This window comes from Bacillus rossius, chromosome 1, assembly GCF_032445375.1.
Source record: "Bacillus rossius redtenbacheri isolate Brsri chromosome 1, Brsri_v3, whole genome shotgun sequence".
Taxonomy (NCBI): domain Eukaryota; kingdom Metazoa; phylum Arthropoda; class Insecta; order Phasmatodea; family Bacillidae; genus Bacillus; species Bacillus rossius.
In genome coordinates, this window is record NC_086330.1 from 228501661 (window position 1) to 228527677 (window position 26017).

The 26017-nt window shown below is 41.5% G+C and overlaps 1 protein-coding gene across 1 annotated transcript; it reads left to right on the forward strand.

Moving 5' to 3' along the window:
* The first annotated feature begins 19804 nt into the window (after positions 1-19804).
* LOC134546029 (filaggrin-2-like) lies at positions 19805-25562 on the forward strand. The gene is made up of 3 exons (XM_063388671.1): positions 19805-19833; positions 21702-22509; positions 22578-25562. The coding sequence occupies exons 1-3, from the start codon at positions 19805-19807 to the stop codon at positions 25560-25562; spliced, it is 3822 nt and encodes a 1273-aa protein (XP_063244741.1).
* Positions 25563-26017: the final 455 nt, after the last annotated feature.

The window sequence follows — 26017 nt, forward strand, 5'->3', positions numbered from 1 at the left end:
ACGAGACGGAATTCTTCCATATTTTCTTACACCCTCCATGGAATGAGTACGGCAGCATTGTCCTTGAAACAGTGTATAGAATACTCCGTAGGTAGCGCTGTCAACCCTCTAGCTGTTTCTCAGGTTAACTTTAAAGCTTACAGATAGCGCTTCTGACGGTGATAGTTGCAATAACAAATCATTTCCAGTTCACGGACGAGAAGAAAGAAATGTTTCCGAAAAAATATTATAGATAGCACTGTATTCTTATTACGACGATTAAAAAAAAAAAACACGTGGCAGTATTATATTCTGCCAAAATTTCTTATATATTATACGGGATAAGGAAAACGGCCTTACTCGTAAAATCGTAATGTAACTAGCTTCATAGAATTTACATTTTTGCACACTGGAATAATTGAAGTAATTGTAGATCATTATTTAATGAGTGCAAATCCAACGCAAATATTCAAGGGTTTTATTTAGGGATGGGACGAATCCACTTTTTGGTCGAATCCGAATCCTTGTTCGAATCCTCAGTGTTTGTCATCGAATCTCGAATCCCAGTCCCACACTAAACTTCACCACATGTTATTAAAAAAAATCACACATTTATTTTAAAAAATTACATAGGCCTATGTATTAAAAAAAATCACATGTGTATTTATAAAATTATAAAATAAGTGCATAGTGTATACACCTGATATAAAATAGAGACAAATAACCTCAAAAACCACACACATAAGTTTGCATCTGTCTAATTCTCTGTTAAATTAATCCTTCCTATATTTTCAATAAAATATGTTTGTATAACAGACACTATTTAAAAAAAGTTAAGTTTTTTCTGCAATGTTATATTATTGAAAGTTGGAAATGATAGAGTAGTTATGATAATTGACAAAATGCAGCGTAGTTTATCTTATGTTTGTGCCATTTCCGTTACCTTTATAATATAGTTTAGGTATACCTACAATTTTCTAGAGCTGGACGAACCTCAGTTCTCTGGTTTCGAGCCAAGCCGAACCGAACCTCATACAGATATAATTGTTTTCAATTAAAATTAACCGATGACCAGCATTTTGGTCTTTAACTGAGTGGTGAGAAAGAAAGATTCTCCAGCCATATGTAAAATTAAAACATTATATAGCTTAGCTTTTATATATATATATATATATATATATAATTCGTGAAGAAGTTACATCTAAATTTCAAAAAGACTATAATTATTCCTTTTTAAGTGTACACTAACCTTCATTAAAAAAAAATATTATAAAGATGACGAGCATTCAGCATAAGGCCACATAACATATTTTTGTGTTAGACATAACCTAACATTTTTAATAAGTAAAACTTTTTAATAGGACATAAAAAAAGACGAATGTGAATTAAGTTACCTATCTACATATTTTTGTGGTAGACATAACCTAACATTTTTAATAAGTAAAACTTTTTAATAGGACATCAAAAAAAGGCGAATGTGAATTAAGTTACCTATCTACATTACAAAACCCGCTGTCTGCAGTTGCTGTTTTCTTGGAAGAATGCTGCTTGTTAGAAGAAACTTTAGACGGTTTTTTTGGGGTGGTTCTGGGTCATCCGGGTCGTCATTATCTTTTCTCCATTTGGAAAACTTAAACGACGTTAGCCTGCTCATCGCAAATCACCTCAAGAACAATAATATTGTAAACGTAACGTAAAAAGTGTGGTTATAGAAATTTGCGTCGGAAAAAAGAAAACACGAGATATAATGATGGCTGCCGCGACTACGCTAGTCAACTTAGTACCGTACTGTAAAATTTACTGGACCAGTACTTTTAATACACAAGATTAAATTAATATTTTCATTACCTGACTGTTATAACCAAAAATGGCCAAAGAAAATAAATACATCCCAGTAATTTAAAATACGTAATTTACGTAATCATTTCCTACCGCATTTGTCTTGTGTTAACTTGATCACGTTAGTTTTGCCGAAATACGAGAGTTCTCGTACATGCGCTTTAGTTTAACGTATGGGGTACGCAATGTTTGGTGATTTTACAACACTTTTCGTATACGCACTATAGTTAAAGGTATAATATACAATACCTTTGGCATTTGTACGATAGTTTATGTTACGTAGTACGACAAATGCATACAAAATTCTCTAAAGTAATCAAAAAACAAAGCGCGCCCATATGAAAAAATGCTATGCGAGTTATGCGACGATTAATAATTTTATTTTTATTTTGTCTGCGCTTGAAACTGTTGAGGCGACGATTATGCGATAAAAGTCGGAATATTACAAGTAATAGAATTTTGTTGAGCTGTTTTGTGAATGGTCTCAAATGGGGGTTAGAAAATTAGAAAAACGTATTTTTTTTTAAACGATCGTTCGGTATTTAGAATATATTTTAAGAGGTTTCGAACCGAACCGAACGTAAGGGTTCGGTTCGGTTCGGTTCGAAATTTTCAAACTTCGCCCAGCACTACAATTATCAAGAACTACCTAAAACTCTTAAAAACCCACCTCGAATCCCACCTCGAATCCCACCTCGGATCCTACGAATCCTCGAATCCATAGGATTCGGTATATTCGACGAATCCAAGATTCGAAAATCCCATCCCTAGTTTTATTATGTAATGTTCTCATTATTACGGTGATATAAATTTAAAAAAACTCAGATATTAAGGTTTTAAATATTCATACTAAATTATTTAAAGTCTACAAAGTGTATTTTTAAGATGCTGAAATTCGAGGGAAATATTTTTGTGTAGTCTAGAAGGCACAGGTCAAGCAGCACAGGCGCTCTAGGGGAGACATAGGCTCGTTTATCGAATGTTGGTGGTCTTTGCACAGGCTTGCAGTCTTTCAAAAATAAACTCTGCTAAATTTTAAGTAATTTTTCTATTACGAAATAAAAAATATATTACAATGCGTAGCATATTATTCTGCTTCTTTAAAACTGTCAGATCAAATTTAAATTCGGTTTTTTGTGCCTTACGACACTTATAAACGTAATATGACACATATATTAAAAAATAGTTACGATATAAGCACATAGAATAACAACCTAAACACATTAACACAAGACATACACTGATACTGTGATACATATCAATAACTTTACGACAAAACACGAAACAACATAACACACAGATAAATAAAGATTGATTAAGTTCATATTAACTAATTGGTTATAATTGGTTACTTTGGTTTTCACAAAAATCTTAAGCAGAAACTAAAATGGTGTATACAAAATAAATATGTAGATTATAAAAGTTTGAAATAACTTTTTGCTTAAGTTTTTTTTTTACCAATGAATGTTTCTAGATTATTCAAAAACAGTTGTAATTTTTTTTACAAATTTTGTAGTTACTAATGGTTTTAAAAGTGTCACTAATTCTATAGTTGCAAGTTGAAATTCTTAATCCAAACCGAGATAAGTCTGAAGCATCAAAAATGGTAATAAAACGTATATAATACAATGTGCATCACTGATTGAATGTATAATAAATAGAAAATGCAAATTAAATTTATATAGGAATGTAGCATATTTAAAAGGAATTTAAAAACTGAAATTTTAAAATATTAATTTAAGAATTTTTTTCTGCATATTTTCAATTCTATCACAATCAAAATTAGTTATTTAATTCCAAATAACGACACAATATTATACTTTATAGCTAATCAATTTGAAGAATAAAGTATAAAATCAGGTATTTATGCAGAAAAGTTATAAATTGAATAAGAACTTAGAAGATCTTCAAGTGCAACTAATAGTATTATCTACATGTTGGTGAAAAAAATAGCTTGGCATCCAATATAACTCGAAGGTATTACAAGTGGACACCACGCTTGATAATTCTAATTAATTGAATTAGTTTTTTACTAAAGGTTATACAATAAATACTATCGTAAATCAGAGACGTTTGTTAACTTGAAAACCAGATCTGGACAGCTGAAATATCTTGCTGAATAGTTTCACAAACATATTTCTCAATTATAAATTTTTTCATCAGCAACTATTCTTGATCAATTCTTGATTACAGTTAGAAAATAATTTATTAATAAATATAAAAGAGTAGTGGAGATAAATAATATGTGAATTTGCAAATTTGATTTTAAAGCATATATTTGTAAAATAATTAAAACATATGTATGTATATGTGTATATATACATATATATATATACCCCACATATTGCTTGACCAGGCCTAAAATTGATAATTTTTTAATCGTAAGATTGTGTTGGAAAGTTGAAATAAATAGAATATTTTTATTATATTCTAAAATTCTACATAACAAAGATATTGGTCAATAGTTTGTGACTAAATTTTAACTGTCAATAATACTTCAAGAAAATATATACCGATAAATGGATGAACACTCAACATTGGTATTGGTATACAACCATTATTTTAATGAAGTGGTAGCTGGAATATCGTAGAAAATTATGGCACAGCTTACTACTGCCTGAATCCAAGTCCGAAACATTAGAATCTTAAATAAATACATACAAATTAAAAATATTAATGAAAACAAGACACATCTTAGATTAAAGTGAAAAATTAACTAATTTAATCAGCTGCTGCCACCCAGTGAAAAAGAAATATGTAAAAATATTGCTGCCACACTCGTGTGGCATTTTCAGTTTGCTTGTGACTACCGCCGGAAGGAAGGGGGGGGGGGGGGGCAGTAGGCTGTTTTATCGAACACTATAAAATATACATATTGTATATACCTACATCTTTCCGTTATTCCATATTTTCAAGTAAATCAGTGTTGTAATTAATTATAAATAATTTTCAATATGAAACCCCGAACTAATTGGTAAAAAGGCAAAGTGCGAGTAATTTTAGTGACTGTAAGCAAAGCTTACGGTAGTTTAAATTTAAATATTAAAGATTTTATGTCTGTAAATAAAAAAAATATTATACGTAAGTTATTTATGTAATGATTTATGTTTGAAAACATTGAAAAATCAAGTTATGATGCAAACAAAATATATAATTTAGAAATTATATTAAACTGTAATCGAAATGCTTTATTAGTTTTAGAGAAATGAAAGTGGTAGTTGTACGGAAAAGGCCTGGGTTAAATTTCACAGTTGGCCTCCCTGTGTTTGTGATGTCAATGTCCTTTTAGCGAAATAATGTTTTTATTTGTCAAAATATTTACTGAAATAATAATTCTGGAATGTTGAAATATATATTTTTACATCAATTGACCTAACCTGGATGAGCAAGAAACTTATAAATTTTTCATTACGTTCGAGCCCTGTAGCCTCTTGGTATGTTTGCATGTCTTATGTGTTCCCCGGCAATCCGTCAGTGGAGCGCCTGAGTTTCCGTTCTACTGTTGTTGGTTCCAGCTCGAGTTCGAGTCTTTGGTGAAGAATGTCGTTAGGAGGAAGGGGAATGGAATCCCGTGAGTCACAGCGGAACGGGGTGGTTGATGTTAACAGGAGGAAAAGTACCATATTTTTATTTTTACAGATCGCGGTTATAGGTACATATACAGTGCTGCTTTCTATAAACCATTTTTGGAAACATTTGTTTCTATTAGTGCGCGATCTGTTGAGTTGATTTATGACTGGAACTACAGAAAGTAACCGTCAGAAGTGCTATCTGTAGCCTTTTAAGTTAACCTAAGAAACAGCTAGGGGTTTACAGTGCTACCTACCGAGTATTTTATACACTACTTCGAGAGCAAAGCAACTGTACTCATTCCATGGAGTGTATAAGGAAATATGGTAGAATTTCGCCTCGTCCTTTGGACGTATGGCAGATTTCCGTTATGGTACTTTTCCGCCTTTTTCGAAGAGGCCAGGCTGAATAATACCTTATGGTATATTTCCAGTATGGCAGTCTTCCGCGCCCCCGACGGAAGTCAGATGGTTTGGATGACTCGGTTCACGGGTCACGGGCCACACATCACTGAACTGTGTCCCTTCCAGTCTTTTCGACTCGGGTCTCGCGCTGAACGACAGCGTCATAGGTCTCGGGTCTTCGTTCACGGAACACGAATCACTACCAGTAAATGATACAGAAAACTCAGTATTTCTAAAATTGATACAAAAAAAGTTACCGTGCGACAAAACACAAATAACTAAATTTCCTTTGCCTTTGTGAACTTGTGAACTTTCATTCGCACCATCCGCCACAGTGGTTACACATTTTCGTTCCATGCGACTTCATTTACATTCACGAAATTACTTCTACCAAAGGCTAAGATGTTATAGTTACATAAAAAAATCCCTTTTAGCACAACCTACAGGCGTAGGTAGATTTCAGAGGAGTACCTATTTCTTCTGGAAATGTATTGGAAACTTCTATAAACTCTGCAACTTTCAAGAACTCAATGTATATGACATTCGATATGTTCTTCAATATTCCAAAACAATTGTCATAATATCCCATGCAGCGAATGTTTTTTAACTCAATGAATTTGGCATTTAGTAGCTTAGAACGAATTTAATTTTTCGCCTACTAAGAAATATGGAAAAAAACCTGTCATATCTTGCATTAATGTGTGGTAGTATAAAAATTAAACCATGGTTTAAGAAAATATAAAGATAGTTTCAAATAAATACGAACGAATTTAATAATAAGAAAGTAATGATTTTTTTTAATTTAACGCCTGTTTTAACAGTATTAGTTCCGATTCATTAAAAATGTTATAATAAAATATTTTAGATAAAATTTTAAGTTATGCAATAAATTATTACGGATTTGATATTAAATCTATTTAAAAAGTAATGACTTTGTGTCTTTCTACCCTTGTTATTTCCACCTCTTGAGTTATGGTTTGTTACATAAAATTAATTTATACAAAAGTTTACAACAATATTTAAAAAGTTAAACAAAAATAAACATTAATTCGATAAAATAAATGGTAAGGAAGTTTTATTTATTTTCTTAATTCAACCCTAGGTTTTTCCTACCCCTTGCAGTAATGGTGTGTATTATCATTATTTTTTTTTCTTTCAAAAAAACAGTTTTATATAAAATATTATAAGATTTCTAAAGAAATAACTAAATTGATGGTATGCCTGCTAAGAGAATTATTGATAGTAGTATGTTTTGGGGGCTACTGGCACAGGGTTCAGGGTGTGGAGCTGTGTGTACAGGGTTTTTTTTTGGGTGGAGCCGGGTCAATTACCGATTGCTCTGACGTCACGGAGGCCATCTTGGACTCAAAAATTCCTCAAAATTCCTCCAAAATGACTCAAAATGACTCAAAAATTACCGTTTTGAGGAAATATTTCACGTTTTCTTCCACAAAAATTAAAAAAATTAGGATTTCGAAAAACCTCAAAAGTCTTTTGCCTTAGAAAGAACACAATTTCCTATAAGAGGCTTAAGCATACATGTCTAAAGCCTCTTATAAGCCTCATATAGAATTATGACGTCACCGTTGCAATTTCCGTTACGGCCGCCATCTTAAAAATCATAATTTATTATCCGATTGAAAAAAAATTTAAAGTAATAAAAAAATTCAATTAATAAAATTTTAATAAAAAAATACTTTTTCGACATGGAGCTCGGAGGCCTCGGATCGAACCTGGTGAGGGCATAAAATTAAAAATGGCGACCGATCCTTCCTTCACGGTGGCTGCTGGCAGACTGATCCCCACCACTTTTTTTCATAGCATATATTTTGTCACCTAGTATGACGTCATGTCCGCCATATTGAAAATCCGTAATTTCAATGCTAGAAATTCCGAAAAAATTCCAAAAATATTTTTAAAAATTGCCTACTTCAAATATTAAGTTACTTAAACGATTTCGGTCCTCGGATCGATTCCCGGCGAGAGTAAACCATTAATTTATTAATATATTTAAAAAAAATCTCAATAAAAAGTATTAAAAACATCTAACACCAGACTCGACATTTTGCATTGGCACCACTGTATCAATTATCGTTACGGACGCCATATTGAAAATCTTTATTTATTACCCACTTTAAATTTTAAAAAGTTCAAATTTCATCTAAAAATTCACTCAATAAAGTAATGATTGATTATATTGATTCCTGTTCTTAGTTCGATCCCTGGACGATGCAAAAAATTTAATTTTATGTAAAAAATAATATTTCAACTAATCATGACCATAGTCATAAAAGAGACTAAAAATCATCTACTACCATCATCCTATAAACCAGTACGACCACTATCTTAGATATTTGTATTTATTGACTTATAAATTCAGGAAACATTCCAAAATTCACCGAAAAAATCACACATTACTTTACATATTGAATCGATACTTGGTTCGATCTATGGACGAAGCTAAAAATAAATTTAATTTAAATACCAGAAAAGTGTCAGGTTCGAGAAATAAAACACCACAAGTTCATTTACAAGCATAATATTTATTACATAATTTCTATTCTACTACAGGATCACTTGCGAAAGCCAGCAATATTATAAACATTTAGCCCTGCATAGGCGTGAAATGACTAATTCTTAGCTCCAATCGGTTTGTACTAGATGCATCACATCGTCAGAACTGTAAATTACTGCAGCCAATGTCTTGAATGCACACTTCTTCACTTTTTCATCGAACGAATATGACTTTCCATATATACAGTCCAACCACAAGTTATATTTCAAAGGTCCGTTTGTTGCTACGTCATCAGTAAGCTGATTGATTATGTTCTGTCTGATATCGTCAAGAAAATTACAAATGTCTTTCGACTCACTAAGCGTATTTAGATAATAGTAGTCTTTCAATGTTCCACGAAATGCAGACTGCGCCAAGTAGAAGCCATTATCATTCACCTGTAAGGCACCGATCACAGTCTTAGGTTTAGTTCCATGTCCAGATACCATACCAATCGGTTGCTGCGCATCAGTTTTTTGCTGGTACACTTTCGTGCCTCCAATATAAAGCGAGCAGTCGAAATTTCTGCAGGTAGTTCAGCAGTAGGCGCACGGAGTTCACCTTTACAGTTTTTCGCATGTCGTCGCAAATTATCAATTCGAGTAAATCATTCATGACACTCATCACAGCGAAACTTCGTGCGAGATGGATTCTTCGTACATTTACTCCTCTCATGTATCCGTACATCATGAGCAAATGCGACGTCATATCGCAGTAGCTGCAAGGATACCGGGGTGATTGAGACGAGCCCTTCAGACTCGATCCAGATACTGATGTTTCCGCAGTTGCACCATCTCCAGGCATACTCTTTTGAACATCAATGCATCGTTGTTGTACAGAAACCTTTACTTTCTGCCGAACAGCAGGACCTTTGCATATATTCATGTGCGTTTTCATTTTATCTTGTCTTGCAAATTGCTTGTGAAATTTCTCACAATCAATCATTTTGCGATAAAGGTTCTTAGCACATTATCTCTTCTCGTGTCGTTGAGCATTGCTGTTGCTTGAGAAAATCTTGTTGAAGTAACAGCACCGATATTCGTTGTTTGTTGACGAATTATCACAAATGTAAGTCTCCATCGATGACGGACCAGCATTCGCCGAGTTTTCCTGTGCAGCCAGCACTATCGGCATTAATGTCTCTTCTGCTGGTGGTACCACGACTGTCGAAGTCTCCTCCAAAGTTGACGTCGTCGTTGCCAATGGGATCTGCACCTACTTCGTCGCCGCTGATGTCAGGGTTCCCGTAGACGATGGTACAACCTCGAGTTCGACGTTAAAGACGGTAAAGATACTAGAGAGTTCACAAGAACAGGCAATTACACGACTTATGCACCAGAAGAAACAAACTAGGTGATCCTTACACCGTCAACGTCAGTAACAAACTGAGCGACCTGCTGTGGTGGACTCGCTTATATACATGCACCGAATGGAATAATACGCTAGTCAAATCAAGAACCATTTACTATGATACAAGAGTCAAAACAACATTAAAAATAGAAGCCCATTCAACGAAAAAGTCAGCTCATTTTGGAAGCACCATCAACAAAAAGGCAGCACATTTTGGAAGTACCATCAACAAAAAGGCAGCACATTAAAAAGGCAGCATATTTTGGAAGCACAATCAAAAAGGCAGCACATTTCGGAAGCATAATCAAAAAGGCAGCACATTTTGGAAGTTCCATTAACAAAAAGGAAGCACATTTTGGACGCACCATCAATCAAAAGGAAGCAATTTCTACAAAACGAAAGCTCCTTTAACGAAAAGGAGGTACATTTTCACGTACATTTAACTCGGTAGGATGCGATCGTCAATGTTGTTAGGATATAATGTCTCCATCAGTCTATGAATCCATCAGTTTTTAGTTCCATAAGTCATTGGCTACAATAGTCATTGGCTCCATCAGTCATTGACTCCAACAGCGCCAACCGCTCCAACTGCTGAAAAGCTCCAACAGCTCTAAATGCACCAACAGCTCCAAATGCTCCAAATGCTTCAACAGCTCCAATCTTGCAATCGCACCTGTGTTTTCGTACCATGTGCGTCTCTGCCTGAGGATTGGAGCAGATAGCAGTTCCCGAAACGTCGCTTGTTTCTGTTTTAGAAAACTGTTGTGTTTGTTTCGTCTTTTCGTTTTGTTGTGTTTTTGCCTAGTTTTGACTGTTGTGCTGGATTTTTTTTGGTTCAATATTTTTGTGCTGTCATCATTTGTGGGTTTTTTTCGTTCTCTTCTCTTTTTTGGAAAACTATTGTGTTTGTTTCGTCTTTTCGTTTTGCTGTGTTTTTGTCTCGTTTCAACTGTTGTGCTGAATTTTTTGGGTTCGGTATTTTTGTGCTGTCATCATTTGTGTTTTTTTTCGTTCTGTTAGTCCATTTTTCTTTGTTTTTCTTTGTTTGTTGACCATATTCCTGTTGTGAAGTATTGTGTGGTGTTTATATCTTGACAACAGCAATTTTTTGCTTAACTTGTGTTTTTGTCATTTGCGTTTTTTGTAGTTTTCTTCTACAGACATACATGTGCTTAGCAATGGCGTATGTCCAAAAGCTTACATCAAGTATGCTCCACTGGCTGAGAGACAGCGACCACAGCCAGTGGCGTCCAGAAGCCCCCGGTAAGCAGGCGACGAGCCAGGCTGAAACCTTCACAGCGTTGTACGAGCAACACTTCCTTTTTCAGGCTGTCGCTGGTTAGGCCTGTTCCGCAGAGGCTGTGACGTGCTCGTCTCCCAGATGGGCGCTGATAGAGCTTGTTTACTTTCGACGCGACGAAACATTTCACACAAGGTTTGTCACAACCAATTAATTATTTTCCAAATATTGTCATATATTTCTCCCGTCCATACGATTGCATGTCCGTCTGCTTTACTTCAATGAGGAGCCTGGTACAAATGACGAATATGCATGGCACAGTTGAGCCCCTGGCATGGAATGAAGAGTACTGGTTCCATAAATGATAGTGGAGCGACATGCTACATACAATAAAAGCTGGTGTTACAGTATTCCTCGTGTGCTTAGGCTCAGGTGACACAGTTCTCAAAAGTAGCAACAGCTGCAATCATTTTCCAATCGTCTCTTACCCACCAAGTATCATAAACACTGATCACCACATGGAGTTGTCAACGAACGCTGTTGCCAGAAGCACGCTGGCACGTGGTCAGTTCCAGGCTGAGAGGTTTGACCGCGAGGCATGGACAGCACTACAACCACCAGTGGCAGAGGCACTCCAGTTGGGCTCACGCTCGTTGCTTGGCCGGGAAAGCAACATCACTGACTTGCTGACATCACTGCAGTAGCGGGCCTCGTGTGGACCCGGCTTCGAAGCGCAGGACCGCGGAGAGTTCCGCTCACTATTTTGTTTGTTGTGCAGCTGGATAAGTGGGCGGGGTGTGTGGAGTGTGGGTGGAACTGGAAGAGAGGGCTTCAGTGGAACTCAGGAGCGGGAGCAGTTACAGCTGTGCTGGCCGCCCGCGCTCTGTAAGGCAGACACGGCTGGAGCACAGAGTATATAAGTGAACCAGAGACGAAATAGAGGCGCGGTCTCTTTGATCTTGGCGAACTCGACAGCAGACAGTCGAAAAGTTGGCCGCCATGTTTGTGGCGTGTGCGCTGCTCATAAACACATGAATGCTACGTTTTCCTGAAGTATGGATCATTATACCGTAAAATTTCTACTCGACACATAATTATATTCAATTTGCCATTAAGGTTTAATGCGTGGACCATACGTAACGAATGCATTCAGTTACGATTCATGCGTAGATTGGCTATTGGTGAAGTATTATGAGACGGTGATTTTTTGTTGTGTTAGAGCGTGTTTAATTAAGTGACGAGCCTATTTGTCCGTGTGTGACGGCGTGTTTGCATAGGCAACTTACGAAATACTTTATTTGCGTGAAATCAGAGGTTATACAGCACACAATCCATGACCATATCTGCATACAAGAAAAAATAGTGGCAAGACCTATATCAAATTTGTTGCATTTGATCCTCCATAAATATAAAAAAAAATACACAAATGACGTGCACACTAATCATTCCTTTCTTTTGGTACGTACCTACCTGAGTAAAGCATGGAAAGTATTAGGCCTAGTTCTAGGACAGTAGGTAGTCAACCTGTTGCAATAAATTCAAATTATATAGTAAATATCAGGAATAGCTTCTCGTGCTAAAGTCTTGAAAAAAAATCCCTGTTTTTACTAAAGAACTAACTTAATCTCATTTGGGTGAAAGTTACGTATTGCGTATCCAAGTTAACCCTGTGGTCCTGATGGTACGATTCTGGTGGCACGGTCTTGTACAGCTGACCCCGTGGTACATGATGCTTATTTTTTTTTAGCAGTGGGAGAGACACGTAGCGCTGAGGCGTAGCGCGAAACCTGATGTAATTTATCTTACAAATAATTTATTTTTTATATCAGCTTTCGCGCTGTAAAATGCGTCGGCGCTACGCTCATCCCCACTGCTAAAAAAAAAAGCATCATGTACCACAGGTTCAGTTGTACAGGATCATGCCATCAGGATCATGCCATCAGAATCAAAGGTATATTTGGATACACCTGGATACGCAAAACGGAACATTTACCCTCATTTGTTAAGTATGATAAGGTTAGATTACATTGGGATAAGGTTTATTAGGGTACAAATATGTTTGGTTAGGTTTACCTTAGGTTAGGTAACAACTGATTATGTTTCAATGTTATGAAATCATTACTCAACACTATATGTACCCACATGAAAAAAGTACATATTAATGAAAATTTTAGCCCATCACTTATGTTTTAAAGCACTCTGATGGTTTTACTCGAACACTTATAGGTCTATAAGCAGCTATTTTATTTTAACACGCTAGGCCAATTTTAATCGCGATAATTCCTATATTCGTTTACTGCATAAGTTAACAAACCCACATTACACTCTAAAATATTACTGATAATTAATATAACAAATAGAAGAAGGAAAGTAACAGCCACATTTTGCAAGTTGTGGAATCAACATTGCAGAACAGGTACTAGGTTGACACGTTATTTTTACTTACAGTATTTAATCTATAGGAAATCTGAAGAAGCTTCTTTTTTCAGGTTGACCACTGTTGTTTGAACAGTTTGGTGCCGAGCACCAAGTGGCTCCAAAACGTTTACGAAACTCATTCATTTTCATAAAACTGATCTCTGCAGCATCCCAAAGTTTAAAACGCTATACCAAAGCCAGAATTATACTTGCCACAAAAATGGCGGCTAGCCTACGATGTGTCAACACGGCGAGTTCGGGTGTGCACAGCTTATTTCGCCTCTGGTTGTTATCTCCTCTGTGGCTGGAGTGTGGAGAGCACGGCGCGAGTGGCCAGGCGAGAGAGCGACCCGTCACCGCTGAGGAGCTCCTCTCTCCGCCAGGCAGCGAGCGTCACTTTCTTTCCTTTCAGTTCATTCCTAAAGAACACTTATTTTACTGCTGTCAAATACAAATTAATGCAATGAAACATTAATTTACCGAGTTCCGAAAACTCTATTTCATACACTAGGCTGAATGACCTAATTAATAACAAACCAGATAAAAAAAATTCATTTGAAATTTATTTTCATTTCTAGATTTTTTTTAACATTAAGAAGCGTGAGGGGACCAGTATCGTCCCGACATGCGTGGATCAGTTAACCATCGGTCTGTCGAGTCCCGCTGATACCACGCGCGAGCCACTGTGGCAGCCACTAACAGTCCACAGCCCCCAAGAATAGTCCCGCCGGTCTAGAGTCATTCTCATTGGCTACAGATCAACGTTATCGCTAACATGTTTCCCGTTGAGATAGTCTGAAATTCACAACTAATTTTGGTTTGTTTTCTCACTTATTATTAGAATAATTGTTTTCTTAACTTGGATTGGTTATTCTTGGGCGAATGACAAGCGTTCTGTAATATAGTATCTATAGTCTGCCTCCAATTTGTCAGTTCTCAATAAGAAGTTTTGCCATTAGTCTATGTATCATTCTGCCAGCAGTTTGTAAACAACTTCATGTGGTCGCCAGTGCTCGTAAACAAACAGCATGTAATGTTTTTCAAGTGACAGGGAAATATGTACTACTGGTACTAGTTCTGGGTTATCTGTTTGTTCTCGCATAAGCTGAGTCAACTGTGAAACGATGTAATTACATCGATCACAGTCAATCACGTAAGAAATGTCGTGGACATGAACAAAAAGGCTTGTAGCCAGACAAATAGGTTAATTTCTACGCGATGCATCACCACCTCAAACCATGGACTTAGAGGCAATATTGTGCAGCGAATGGCTATCAAACCGAAATACCACAGAAATGTAAGCCAAAAGCACCTCAATACATCTAAATGCAAAACGATATCCATCTGAATTAAATAATGTGTATTCAATGAAATATTAAATCCTCAAACAATTAGATAAAAATTTATTAAGTAAAATTAAAACAATTACTAGGCCTACTAAGTTCCTATATTTATTTGGTTCCAAGTGTATTGTTATTTCTAAGTAAACTTCTGAAGTAGAATGTAAAAATAGTTCTAGTAAAAGAGTTAAATAACAGTCAAGTAATAGCAGTCAATATCTGACGCATCACAACATTGCTTCCAGTATTGTGTATGGATTATTTTATTCGTATTATAGTAAGTACCTATTGCAATAATGAGACAGTGACAAAAAGTAAGTTACAAATTTGAAACAATGTCAGTGCCAGAAAAGATATAGATATTTTTTTTTTTTTGCCTACTGGGCGGTTGTCCAAAATATATGTAAATTTAGTAGCTCCAATAACATAGTATCTTGTTTTCATAAATAAAATGTGATGTATACCAATTTTGATAAATTGTTACATTTACAACATTCACAAAAATAAAATAAAAATTTAAAAAGAAATCTCAAACATTTTTACGATAGTTGGCATGCCATCTCCGATAACGGTAGCATTGTAGCGTGCCAGTACCATTGTAGTGGTACTGGTGCCACAGTTGTGGTACTCCAGCAGGTGGTTGCTGGAGTGACAAGGCCTCTGCGGCCTCCAAATGCCTGGGTCCAGTTCGAGTCCCGCCTGGCCGGCCAATAAGGGTGACACTCGCTCGCGCATCGCGTGCCGTATAGTCTCTACAGCTGGCGTGCAGTCTTCGCGGAGGTACCCCACGTGCGCGGATTCTAGTGGACATCCTATCATTTTGCGGTATTTTACCTCTTACAACACATTGTAACAAGTTCCTCAATCCGTTCATACCTGTAGACTTTGTTGCTGTTCAAAAAATATTTCTTAAAGGAAATTAACACAGGACAACGCAATACTCTTAAAACGTTCTTCGTAATCAGAAACCATTATTAAATCTTGAACAGCCATGACTAAACTAAAAAAGTTTATTTCTATTTGCAGATATAAATGAGGGGAAAACAGGAAATCCGCTTTTAAACGGTGGTCATTGCGCAATAAGTGAAACAAACCGAACTTATAGTAAAGAATATTTGCCTGACTGTTTCAAAAAATGAAATATCGTGGAATTTAAATTTTTTAAAATTGAGACAAAACTTAATTTAGTGAAATATTTGTAAGAACTGGGAATGTAATTAATAACCTACGAAACTTCGTCTTTCCACGACTTATATGTCCATCAACATTGTCCGTCAACGAAAGGCACATCGCTCGGGTTTTGAAGTGTCACAGCTCACCGCCTGCGCGAAGAATTGTAAATAAATATACTTTCACGTTACCATTTTATGTACAAATGTTAACAGTGACAGGACTTACAGTGTAGGTAAATGCAAGAAAAAAAATTACATATTTGTTCGTTCTACAAATAAATTATTTGAAACTACAACCGCAAAATTTTTCCTGTAACACAACAGGTTAAATATTATATATTTCTTGCCAAATTCTGTACAACAAACAAAATGTCTCCTGCAAATCCATATATTCAATAAATTGGAAACTACAGTATGTCCATAAATAATGCCACTGCTATAAATTTTAATAGTGTTACGAACTATAATGTGGGGAAGAACTGGGTTCCTAAGGGATAGCCCAATTAAGTTTTATTATATTTTATTAATTAAAAGTATTTATATTACTAATAAATAATTGTACTTAAAAATATCTTATTACCAATCACTCGCACTTAAAAATGTTTATCCGCAAGTCACTCAATGTCTGTCAAGTTTCTCAGTTCGCACTCCTCACTGGAACTAGGCTCAACAGTGGTTCGCCCCTTAGCTCGCGCCTGTCCACACACACAGTCTCGCGCCACTCAGTCGCACTCTCTCGATTACATCGCTCCGTGTCGCGACACTCTCGCGTGGGTCTCTCACCCTCTTCGCCGATGTCGCACTTCCCTTCACACGCGGAACTCTCCCACTCTAGCCATTCGCTCGGAACTTCCGCGGAGGACGGCGTCGCTGCTTAAATACCTGTGGCGCCCTTCTCGAACAGAAAATAGCGGCTGTGATGTGTCACGTCAGCCCGGGCCGACCCGACGCCCGAAATATCGAGAACAGCGACGCTTGTTCACGCCACTACACGCGGCGGATTCTGTAAACCCAGAATTCCCAGTCCACTAAAGGCGGTAAAAGCCCCAGACGGGATCAGACAGGGGTAGAGGAGTGGGGGGAGAGTAGCGAGGACCCTTGTAATCTAGCCAGGCACGTGTGACATGCCATACGTCTTAATGATTTTTATCATACGCCATTAATTTTTGCAATTTTTATCATGGAAAAATTCCGAAAATCAGTCTGTTTGTGCCTGATGACGTGAATAAATGTCAGTTCCTGAAACGTCGCAACTATTTTCATTGGAAACATTCTTTGTTCGCCAGTGCTATCGTCGTTGTGTTGTCCATAGTACTTATTTATCTTCATTGCTGTGTTAATCTGTTTGCTGTGTTGTCCAGGTTTGTTGTCTGCCTGCATTTAATCTGTCTCGTCGCTTTTAGCCCACTGTGTTCGTCTGTGTTGTTATATAATTTTTCATGACTTATTTCCTTCAATGGAATTCTTGTGGTGTCTGATGTTTAGAGGTTGAAATTTTTTGTCCGTGCTGTCGTTGTGTTGGCCACAATACTGGTTTAGTTTCATCGTTGGTTCCGTTTGTTCAACATGAGCGGATTCAGTCTTGTTTTTGTAAAGTTTTTATCTTCATAGTTTAATTTTTTTATTTTCTTAATTTTTCCATGACAAACAGTGCAAAACTACAATGGCGTATAACCAAAAAAACTTCATTAGATCAAAATTCTTCATTGCATAAATCATTTAAATAATGCATCACGTCAATGGACGGCGCGTGACGTCAGAGGCCGTGTGTAGCCGCCAGCTCGCTCTGAACCTGGCGCGCATCGCGGTCTTGTCTCTCGCATTCGTAACAATAGTATCAACTATAAGCGTTTCAGAGTTATTTTTCAAGGTCACACTTAAAGAGTAGCGCAAAAAGTTTTAGATAAGCGTATGCGCGAGTACTGCTTTGTTGTTTTCTCGCTTGTATCGCCACCTACGCAAAATGGCGACTCCTGAACGTAAAGCGTTTTGTGTTATGCATTTGCTAAGAGTGAATCTATAATTTCAGTACAACATGTGTTTCGTTTAAAGTTTAATAGTTGAAGTCCCTGACCGTTGGATTGCTCGTTATGGTCGAGACGATAAAGCTCTTTTTCGCTGTCCTCCACATTCACCTGACATAACGCCTTGCGATTTTTTCCTTTGGGCTTTATAAAAGATCTTGTTTACGTTCCGTCGCTACCTAATGATTTGCCTGAGTTGAGACACATATTTGAAGAGCCTATTGCTTCCATTACTCCAGACATGTTAACTTAAGTGTGGGAAGAATTGAACTTCAGGTTGAATGTGTGCCGTATAACTAAACGTGCTTATATTGAACATTTGTTAGAAAAATAAGGTAGGTTTACCTTCAATTATATGTATGATTTTTTGTAAATAGTCTAAAATTAACTGTTTTAAAATTCCATGAAATCTGGGACATTATTAATTGACATTCTGTATAAATAAATAATAAATAAATGAAATTCATCTAATCGACAGGATTGTAGTATTCAATTAACGTTTTTCTATCGGTAGATACACAATAAATTTTGAAAAAATAATTTTAAACATTACTATCTGAAAATTATTTTGTCTAGCTCTAGCCTCTAGCGTGTCTGAAGTTGTCTAGCTCTAGCTGCTGGTGTTTCTACTATCTACCACGGAAGTACTATCTTATCTTGCACGATGACTTCACAGTTTGTTTCATGTGGCTAAAATGTGTTACTGTCGAGAGGTTGGTTGCGAATTCACGTAATCATTCTGATAGCAGATATCTGCCGGAACTCAGGTAGAACACAGCATGTTTTTTTTTAAAGATATAATTTGACAAATAGTTTTCAAACATGGCCTCATTGGACTCTCAGGTAGGAATTGGCATTCTGGCAGATAGGAGGAGTGCTGGCCAGCTGGTGGTAGTGTCTAGGTTACGACACAGGACTATTTTCGACTCTCCAGGTAGACCAAATAAACACCTTACTATAGCGTGGCTCATGCTTAGTTTGCAGTACAGAGTAAATAGCACCCACTGTTACCAGATTTATACTATCAACTTGTTGACATTAAAATCTTATTTTGTATACCATCGTTATCATATAAATTTAATTTCACTATTTGTTAATTTTTTGAAGACCACAAACTGGTGTCTATTGATAGTGTTATTACAGTTTTAGTCATTCAAAAAACGTTCTATGCTAAACAACTGATACAATTTTAAAGCACAAACTATTTGGATCAGTCAGTGACTATTTATAACAAGGTATCCCATTAAATTATATGCTATGCTCAAGCAGAGCTGACATTTTTAATATTAAATGATATTAAACAGTTGAAATCAAGACCACACCTTACAGTTACGTCTACTTAGAAGTAAAAATGAAATTTCATTAGGGGCATGTATTTGACACGAAAATATTTTGAGAACAACCGTGTGTCAAAACACTGAAGCATCGTCTGAGGTTTATGATTGGTTGAGTTTTCTTTAAGACGCTCACACTATTGGTACACTAATCACAACACTTCTGCGTGGAAGCAAATACGTCGTGAACGTCTTCTCTTGCAGACGGCCGCCAATCACAGCGAAGAAACAGCTGGCGCGGGCATACAGTATTGCAGTCTAATGAGTGGTCTGGTTTTTCGCGAAAAATCCATGCTCCTGATCATCAGATTACGAATTACAACATGAAAATGTATTTCCTAAATTCTAATTCCAATTTTTCTTTTTTTCAAATACAATGTTTCTTATATACTTTGAAACATTTTCATTACATTAACAATGTTTGGTATTAAGCTTTCTTGTATCAATGTTGTAAGCATGTATATCTGGCAACAGAGCGCCCAGAAACAAGGACAGCGCTAGAAGCACGGGCGGGGAGCTCTCGCCCTCTGGAGCCGTGCCTGGGCCCAGTGCGGTGCACACTGACAACCAAGCCGCGGAGATGAGCCGGAGTAGCACCACCGCAGCAAAGTGCGTAGCAACCACCGAGGTCAGAGGTCAGGGCACTCGCCCGTGCGGGGCGAGGTGCTCCCGTGTCCCGTCACAGGCCATCGCGAGACGTCAAGCCATGCACGCTCACGTATAAAATTAATTATTACGTTTGATATACTCAATGTAATTTCCTTTTATACGTCAGATTACGTGCAATCGCATGTAACAACTCGGCGTTTCGCGCCTCCGTACTGCTAAAAAAAAAAAAAGAAAACCCTATCAATGGTTCATTCACACTTGGGTTTGGGTGCATAGTAGGGAATCACGTAATTTTTAAAAAATATTATTTACGTTCTATTGAATTCCAATATCCAAATGCAGAATACATACGTTCTTACACATGGAAAACCACAGGATCGGCAACGCAATTAAAGCACATGGCGATGGCTTCACTGAATAGCTATCAGATGTGACCTACAAACGGTAATTTCTCAGAAACCAGTAGGAATTAGGAAACGCTGTTTACACGGTCAATAGAGGAACGTCTTTAGTGTGGAATAAACATATTTTCTGAATTTTATATATATATTTTATTTTACGGAAAAGCCGAGACGCGAATAAATTACCTAGGAAATTAATTTGTAGCGAAAACGTAATATCTGGCTAAGCCCGCAGCAGTTTTGTAAGACAAACTGCAGTAGACTTCATGTGCGCTTCTAGAACATTCGGAACCAGTCTTAGTGGACGCAGTGCACGACGCTGCGAGTTATCGGCGCAGAAACATCGCTGCTTCACTGGCTCACGGGCTCGACGTGAAGAGCTGTGTTGAACCGAGCCTTCACTGGACATTGCCATTCCGGCACTGACCGAGTTGAGTGTGACTCCGCCGTTCCTTTGACGAGATAACCTTGCGTAAGGCCAATCAGAGGAGTGTCCGTGAAGAGATACTGACAGCGTCTCCCGGGCACACATACCTTGTGCAGAGCTTCAGATGAACCGCAGCGATGTGAAAACTGCCCACGATATCCCAGTGGGGCCTGTTTACTAAAATCTACTGCGAATATGCTGAGGCCTGATGACTAGTTTTGTTTCCAGATTTCATTTTTCAACTGTATTTTTAGAAGGTGGAGATATTTAGCAATGCAACATTTGACACAGATTATCTTGTAATCCCCGCCAGGTAACGTTGTGGTCGCCACTCAGCTGTTAGAGACGCTAGCAGCACAGCAGCCCGCCTCGCCCACTGTCCTCAGCACAGGCAACTGGCGGAGGAAGCGGCCATGCAGCCAATCAGCAGTCGCCTGCAGCTGCCCAGGGGAAACCACGGCGAACCATCAGGCTGGCCACTGGACCGAAACTCGCTCCCGCGACCCGCGTGTTACCACTGCAATACACCCTCACTATAAGCTGCGGGGCTGAGAAACAAAGGGGTGAAAGTCAATTTAAAGGTGTTTTTTTTTTTCAGAAACCTTTTTTTGGCGTTCGTTATCTCAGAATATTTGTTTATACATTAATACCAGCGACGCCATCTCTTAAAAACCAACTGGACTATGGCTTGCGTCACTATCAAATTAAAGGTCTACAGTGGTATCTTTAGGAATGGGATTAATAACTTAACGCTAATTTCTTACTACTAGCTTAATACTAGTGACTTACACCTCATGGTTAAACATAAAATCATACACAGAATTTTTTTATTTTTTTCATTTTTGAAGTAGGAAACGTTTCTATGGATGCACTAAAGTAGATGTAGAGCTAGTTCATAAATTTCTGGTTATTAATATACTGAGTAGCAGGTAATGACCAAATAAACAATTTTTTGTTAAGGAACGTACGTCCGGAAACGTAATCCTGGAAATTACAACTGCGAACAGCAGCGCGAAAATTTGTATCTGAGGCGCATACAGGCACGGAGGCATCCAGGCACCACGAAGGAGCATCCAGGCACCACGGAGGCATCCAGACACCACGGAGGAGCATCCAGGCACCACGGAGGCATCCAGGCACCACGGAGACATCCAAGCACCACGGAGGAGCATCCAGGCACCACGGAGGCATCCAGGCACCACGGAGGAGCATCCAGGCACCACGGAGGCATCCAGGCCCCACGGAGGAGCATCCAGGCCCCACGGAGGAGCATCCAGGCCCCACGGAGGAGCATCCAGGCACCACGGAGGCATCCAGGCCACACGAGGGAGCATCCAGGCACCACGGAGGCATCCAGGCACCACGAAGGAGCATCCAGGCACCACGGAGGAGCGTCCAGGCACCACGGAGGCATCCAGGTACCACGGAGGCATCAAGGCACTACGGAGGCATCCAGGCACCACGGAGGCATCCAGGCACTACGGAGGCATCAAGGCACCACGGAGGAGCATCCAGGCACCACGGAGGCATCCAGGCACCACGAAGGAGCATCCAGGCACCACGGAGGAGCGTCCAGGCACCACGGAGGCATCCAGGTACCACGGAGGCATCCAGGCACTACGGAGGCATCCAGGCACCACGGAGGCATCCAGGCACTACGGAGGCATCCAGGCACTACGGAGGCATCCAGGCACCACGGAGGCATCCAGGTACCACGGAGGCATCCAGGCACCACGGAGGCATCAAGGCACCACGGAGGAGCATCCAGGCACCACGGAGGCATCCAGGCACCACGAAGGAGCATCCAGGCACCACGGAGGAGCGTCCAGGCACCACGGAGGCATCCAGGTACCACGGAGGCATCCAGGCACTACGGAGGCATCCAGGCACCACGGAGGCATCCAGGCACTACGTAGGCATCCAGGCACTACGGAGGCATCCAGGCACCACGGAGGCATCCAGGTACCACGGAGGCATCCAGGCACTACGGAGGCATCCAGGCACCACGGAGGAGCATCCAGGCACCACGGAGGCATCCAGGCACCACGAAGGAGCATCCAGGCACCACGGAGGAGCGTCCAGGCACCACGGAGGCATCCAGGTACCACGGAGGAGCATCCAGGCATCACGGAGGAGCGTCCAGGCACTACGGAGGCATCAAGGCACCACGAAGGAGCATCCAGGCACCACGGAGGAGCGTCCAGGCACCACGGAGGCATCCAGGTACCACGGAGGCATCCAGGCACTACGGAGGCATCCAGGACCCACGGAGGAGCATCCAGGCACCACGGAGGCATCCAGGCACTACGGAGGCATCCAGGCCCCACGGAGGCATCCAGGTACCACGGAGGCATCCAGGCACTACGGAGGCATCCAGGCACCACGGAGGCATCCAGGCACTACGGAGGCATCAAGGCACCACGGAGGAGCATCCAGGCACCACGGAGGCATCCAGGCACCACGAAGGAGCATCCAGGCACCACGGAGGAGCGTCCAGGCACCACGGAGGCATCCAGGTACCACGGAGGCATCCAGGCACTACGGAGGCATCAAGGCACCACGGAGGAGCATCCAGGCACCACGGAGGCATCCAGGCACCACGAAGGAGCATCCAGGCACCACGGAGGAGCGTCCAGGCACTACGGAGGCATCAAGGCACCACGGAGGAGCATCCAGGACCCACGGAGGAGCATCCAGGCACCACGGAGGCATCCAGGCACTACGGAGGCATCCAGGCACCACGGAGGAGCATCCAGGCACCACGGAGGCATTCAGTCACCACGAAGAAGCATCCAGGCACGACGGAGGAGCATCTAGGCACCACGGAGGCATCTAGGTACCACGGAGGCATCCAGGCACTACGGAGGCATCCAGGCCCCACGGAGGAGCATCCAGGCACCACGGAGGCATCCAGGCACCACGAAGGAGCATCCAGGCACCACGGAGGAGCGTCCAGGCACCACGGAGGCATCCAGGTACCACGGAGGCATCGAGGCACTACGGAGGCATCCAGGCACCACGGAGGCATCCAGGCACTACGGAGGCATCCAGGCACCATGGAGGAGCATCCAGGCACCACGGAGGCATCCAGTCACCACGAAGAAGCATCCAGGCACGACGGAGGAGCGTCCAGGCACCACGGAGGCATCCAGGTACCACGGAGGCATCCAGGCACTACGGAGGCATCCAGGCCCCACGGAGGAGCATCCAGGCACCACGGAGGCATCCAGGCACCACGAAGGAGCATCCAGGCACCACGGAGGAGCGTCCAGGCACCACGGAGGCATCCAGGTACCACGGAGGTATCCAGGCACTACGGAGGCATCCAGGACCCACGGAGGAGCATCCAGGCACCACGGAGGCATCCAGGCACTACGGAGGCATCCAGGCACCACGGAGGCATCCAGGCACTACGGAGGCATCCAGGCACCACGGAGGCATCCAGGTACCACGGAGGCATCCAGGCACTACGGAGGCATCCAGGCACCACGGAGGCATCCAGGCACTACGGAGGCATCCAGGCCCCACGGAGGAGCATCCAGGCACCACGGAGGCATCCAGGCACCACGAAGGAGCATCCAGGCACCACGGAGGAGCGTCCAGGCACCACGGAGGCATCCAGGTACCACGGAGGCATCCAGGCACTACGGAGGCATCCAGGACCCACGGAGGAGCATCCAGGCACCACGGAGGCATCCAGGCACTACGGAGGCATCCAGGCCCCACGGAGGCATCCAGGTACCACGGAGGCATCCAGGCACCACGGAGGCATCCAGGCACCACGGAGGCATCCAGGCACTACGGAGGCATCCAGGACCCACGGAGGAGCATCCAGGCACCACGGAGGCATCCAGGCACTACGGAGGCATCCAGGCCCCACGGAGGCATCCAGGTACCACGGAGGCATCCAGGCCCCACGGAGGCATCCAGGTACCACGGAGGCATCCAGGCCCCACGGAGGCATCCAGGCACCACGGAGGCATCCAGGCACTACGGAGGCATCCAGGACCCACGGAGGAGCATCCAGGCACCACGGAGGCATCCAGGCACTACGGAGGCATCCAGGCCCCACGGAGGCATCCAGGTACCACGGAGGCATCCAGGCCCCACGGAGGCATCCAGGTACCACGGAGGCATCCAGGCACTACGGAGGCATCCAGGACCCACGGAGGAGCATCCAGGCACCACGGAGGCATCCAGGCACTACGGAGGCATCCAGGCCCCACGGAGGCATCCAGGTACCACGGAGGCATCCAGGCACCACGGAGGCATCCAGGCCCCACGGAGGCATCCAGGCCCCACGGAGGAGCATCCAGGCACCACGGAGGCATCCAGGCACCACGAAGGAGCATCCAGGCACCACGGAGGAGCGTCCAGGCACCACGGAGGCATCCAGGTACCACGGAGGCATCCAGGCACTACGGAGGCATCCAGGCCCCACGGAGGAGCATCCAGGCACCACGGAGGCATCCAGGCACCACGAAGGAGCATCCAGGCACCACGGAGGAGCGTCCAGGCACCACGGAGGCATCCAGGTACCACGGAGGCATCCAGGCACTACGGAGGCATCCAGGACCCACGGAGGAGCATCCAGGCACCACGGAGGCATCCAGGCACCACGAAGAAGCATCCAGGCACGACGGAGGAGCGTCCAGGCACCACGGAGGCATCCAGGTACCACGGAGGCATCCAGGCACTACGGAGGCATCCAGGCCCCACAGAGGAGCATCCAGGCACCACAGAGGCATCCAGGCCCCACGGATCCAGACACCACTCCACTGGCTGAGAGGACGAGCGATCGCAACGCATGGCGTTCCAATACTCACAGGAAGCAGGAGACGAGCCGGGCTCAGGTGTTTGCAGTTAGTCATACAAGTAGCCAGCACCAGTCTGGTGTATAGCATCCCTAGAGGCAGGGAAATCCCAGTTTCAGTCTTTCTCTGGTTCTGCCTATTCGGAAGACATCTCGACTCTCCGTTGGTAACTGGCTCATTGTTTGAGCTGCAGGAGTGTACAGTCACGAGTAAGTCCAACATCTTACCACCTTTCACTTCCCGCCTACTGACTATACCTGCCTTATCCCAGATTTAAATCCCTGATTAAGTGTTTTAATCTATAATTCTGGAAAAGTGATTGTATTTTAAAGTACCGATATCACGATGATTATCAATGAAGGAAGTAGATCGAAGAAAGTTTATGAATGAGACTAGGGTGGGAGGAGTTTCCAGAGACACGAGCCCTTATTGGTTGTCGATGACGGTGCACAATGAGGCTGGGTCGAGTACCTCCGGCAGTAACAAAGGAAGTACGGGTGTGTTCTTTGAGGGCTCTAGTTTGATTACTATCAGTTCGGCGA

What these genes read in the sequence shown, in the direction of transcription:
- LOC134546029 (XM_063388671.1), top strand. Translation starts at nt 19,805, where the DNA reads ATGAGCCGGAGTAGCACCACCGCAGCAAA. An exon ending in AGTAGCACCACCGCAGCAAA is followed by an intron (nt 19,834 to 21,701) that starts GTGCGTAGCAAC and finishes AGGCGCATACAG; the next exon opens with GCACGGAGGCATCCAGGCAC. An exon ending in GGCACCACGGAGGCATCCAG is followed by an intron (nt 22,510 to 22,577) that starts GTACCACGGAGG and finishes GGCACTACGTAG; the next exon opens with GCATCCAGGCACTACGGAGG.